This window comes from Coffea eugenioides, unplaced genomic scaffold (genome assembly GCF_003713205.1).
Source record: "Coffea eugenioides isolate CCC68of unplaced genomic scaffold, Ceug_1.0 ScVebR1_3227;HRSCAF=4402, whole genome shotgun sequence".
In the NCBI taxonomy this organism is placed as follows: domain Eukaryota; kingdom Viridiplantae; phylum Streptophyta; class Magnoliopsida; order Gentianales; family Rubiaceae; genus Coffea; species Coffea eugenioides.
Genome location: NW_020863784.1, coordinates 60,306 through 64,099, shown reverse-complemented (window position 1 = coordinate 64,099; position 3,794 = coordinate 60,306). Strand labels below are relative to the sequence as shown.

The following is a 3,794-nucleotide window of genomic DNA, read 5'->3' as shown; positions in this document are numbered from 1 at the left end:
TGGAAAACCTTCAAACTGGATTCAGATGTCTTCACCAAAGTTATAGATATATCTCTTATCTTCAAATTGGTTCAAGAATCATCTTAATCCGATCACTGTATCTCAAGTTATGGCCGAAATACGAAAATGTGTCAAAACTGTCAAAATACACAAAATCCCACTAAAAAGTGATAAAAACCTCATTTAATCATTTAAAAGCATTTTTCACCAATTATAGCCAAAATGATTCATTTTCTTCCAATAATATAACTAAAGTGACTAAAAATATTATAAAATATTATAAAATTATTACGTAAATTAGTCACTTATCAGTCACCTCCTGAATCAACAATAATTCCCTTGATTTTCTCCAATAAATCTGGCCTACTTTGCAAATTCTCAAGAATGGAACCATACCTCCTCAGATGCTTCGGATTCGACCCAAGCCATCGCAACAAAACTGCAGCAAAGATTGGCCCTTTATCCCCGATGACCCCATTTTCTCTAGGGTGAATTCCATCAAGAGCGTAATTCCAGTGGAAAGATTTAGCTTTTTGGTCAGAGAAAATGCGGAAGAAGGTTGAGGTGGAGAAGAATGAGTTGAGGAGAAACAGTGAAGAATTGAGGGAATGGGAAAAGCCAAATGGAGTTGTTGAGGGGTGGTGGGGAATGTGGGCGTTTGAGATAATAATGGAGTGGTGATTTTGGGGGTTAATAAACGAAACTGCAGGAGTTGGAATTGGGCGATGATGATGATGATGATAGTAAGGAGGAGGAGAAGGAAGCAGTGTGGAAAAGGGCTTTAGAGGAAGCGGCTTTTGGAGAGGGAAAAGGGAGTTGGGAAGATGGTGTCCGAAGGCAAAGAAAGAGGGAAATGAGTTTTGTCTGAAATTTGGCCAAGTGTTGAGTGTTTTTCTTCCAAATCAGCTTTAAATGACGTCGTTTCTGCTTCTTTTAGAACCCCGCCTCTACTCTTTCAATTTTCAGCTTCCCGCTTCCACTATTGCACACTAAAAAATACGCGTTGTCTCTAAATTGTTGAACCTTTTTTTAATAAAAGTAACGCCTTCTATCTCTTTTTCTTTTCCCAATCTTTGTGTAATTAACATTGTTTATTATGTTGAGCTTTTTCATTTCACATGTTATATTAAAACTTTGGAATATGAAAATTTAGTATTTTTTGATTTTTTTCTTTTTTTTCTAACATAGGTTTTTTAGGATCTCTACAAAAAATAATGTTCAAAAACTAAAAGGCTTATTAAAAATATATTTATGATTCAAAAAAAGACCTTTTAATGTAAATATTTTTGGTATCAATTTAATAATTTTATCAATTATGCACGAATTGTGGTTTGACAAGACCAAACAATCTGTTTAGTTGATCAAATAACCAAAATGGTTTACTAATACATGCATGAAACACTAAATCTATTTGATACAAGTACTGATTCATACACCATAAAAAATTTGAATATTGTAAATTGTAATACATAACAACGCCAGTCATGCAATTGTCAAGATTTTTACTTAATTTCATATTAAATTTTATTATTCTTTGCCATTATTTTCACACTATGTTAATCAGTAATTTTCCATATGTTGTCAAGAGAACTAAATAATGAATTCATGATATTTTTTAACTTTATAACAAGGTATTAGCTAAATTTGGAATAATTAAAAAATAGGTATATATTTTTTTTACAATACCTTCCTTATTTTGCCAATGATAAACACAAAATAAAGTGTAAAGCATAGGGTGCCATAATAGAATTAATAAAATTGGTTTATCACGTACGAGGCTAAATTGCAAAAGATAAGGTGTCATGGTAGAGTTAATGAGATTAGTTTACCACATACGGGGCTAAAATATAAAAGTTCGGTTGTCATAACATAATTAATTAAATTATTTACAGCATATGGGCCATATAGAAAAAATTAGGGTGGCATATGGGGCTAAAATGTAATAGTTAGGGTGTCATATAGTAGAATTAATAAAATTTATTTACAACATATGGGCCATATTGAAAAAATTAAAGTGGTATGTGGGGTTAAAATGTAAAAATTAGGGTGTCATAGTAGAATTAATAAAATTTATTTACAACATATATGCCATATTGAAAAAATTAGGGTGACATAGTAGAATTAGTGAAAGTAAGTTGGGAATAAACACTTTGGACACTGACGACTAGTTGTTGTCACTAATTTAGAACTGACAACTATATTGTGACGATATTTTAAGTTATCACTGTAGGACCAATTTCAATGACAACCTATTTTCCAGTCGTCACAATGGTGATCTCCCGCCACACTGGCTAGTTGCGCGCCATCCATATTGTGACGACTTATCCCATGTTGTCACTGTTGCCGGGTGAACCCACGATCAACTATGACGACATTAAAACTCGTCACTAAAGTTTTCAATTGTGACAAGTTTCTCTGTTGTCACAGAGAATGTTGTCACAAAAGGCCAAATTTCTTGTAGTGGAGAGAAGAGGAGAGAGGACGAGGGAGGGAAAGGGAAAGAGGAGGAGGGAAAGGGAAGTGGAGAGAGAGAGAGAGATATGAGAAGACGGTGGTGGTGGGTAATGGTGGCAGCTGGTGGAGGAGGGGGGAGGAAAAAAGAAGATGGGGGATGAATACTTTCTAAAAATTTTATAAGTATCTCAAAAATTTTAAAATTTGTAAAAGCATCCAAGATAGTTTAGGCAAAGGAATTTAAGCACCAAATATAAAAAGAAAAAAATTAAATAATAATAATAATAATAATAATACATCACTTGTAGGTCACATATAGGTTACAAGTGAAATTCCATATTGTTTAAAGTTTAAGAGGATTATATGGACATTTCAAAATCATAAGGTGTCCGATTGATTTTTGGCAAAACCACGAGGAGGTTTTCTGTATTTTACCTTTTGTATTACCGGTTTATTTGGGATTTTATAATAAGTTGACACACATCCCACCATTTTTTATAATTATTGAATAGTTACCAATTCCTTTGAATATGAATTTATCTAAATTTAAACTTTATTAATAAATTTCCATACTTTTGATGACCATATTCTATTTTTTTTCAAAATTCTTTTGATATTTTTGAATTGACATTAAATTTGAAAACCATGAGTGTACTTAATAAGTTCAACATTAGTTGGACAAGTATGCAAACATGTGACAACCGGAAAGAACAAGAATCCATTCATTTAGTTTATGCTTGTAAAGAGCTAATTGTGATTTCATAATGCACAAATAATGCACGTGCAAATCCTACTACTTATTTTTTGAAACTTAAGGTATTGTTATGTAGAGAGTTACTTCAACATTTTTGTACTTGTTAACGAGTAAACCTGATATCTTTAGGATGCAACCATTCTAAACATGTCTTGATGTTTTAGAAAGACACATAATTTGAAGTATATAATTTGTTGGCATAGACTAATGTAGAACTTACCATTGAAAAGAGAAATTTTAGTGGCATAATTGGATCCTTAAACAATCTAATAAAGGCATGGCTTACCATTTTGCAACCGTATATCATTACAAATTGAGGAGCTAGTACACTATCCCACTGGAAACAAATCTCAAACACTAAATAGCCTCAATCGGACAACTATATGTTTACCAAATGTAAGGGAAATAATTGAAATAAGTGGAATCTCCTACACTTATCCCAAAAATTTACCACATGATTAATATTTGTACATGAAGAGGTAGTTATCCAAGGGTTTAATCCTCTGGTTGTGGAAAATAAATAAATATATATATATTGAAAACAACTTTCCAGACTCCAGCTCTTAAAAAGCTCCCAACTACCCAT

At 32.3% G+C, this 3,794-nt stretch overlaps 1 protein-coding gene across 1 annotated transcript; it reads right to left on the bottom strand.

The window, feature by feature from the left end:
• Positions 1-308: 308 nt before the first annotated feature.
• Positions 309-3,794, bottom strand: LOC113757675. Its single transcript, XM_027300822.1, has 2 exons — positions 3,791-3,794; positions 309-703 (listed from the first exon to the last, which is right to left on the bottom strand). The coding sequence occupies exons 1-2, from the start codon at positions 3,792-3,794 to the stop codon at positions 309-311; spliced, it is 399 nt and encodes a 132-aa protein (XP_027156623.1).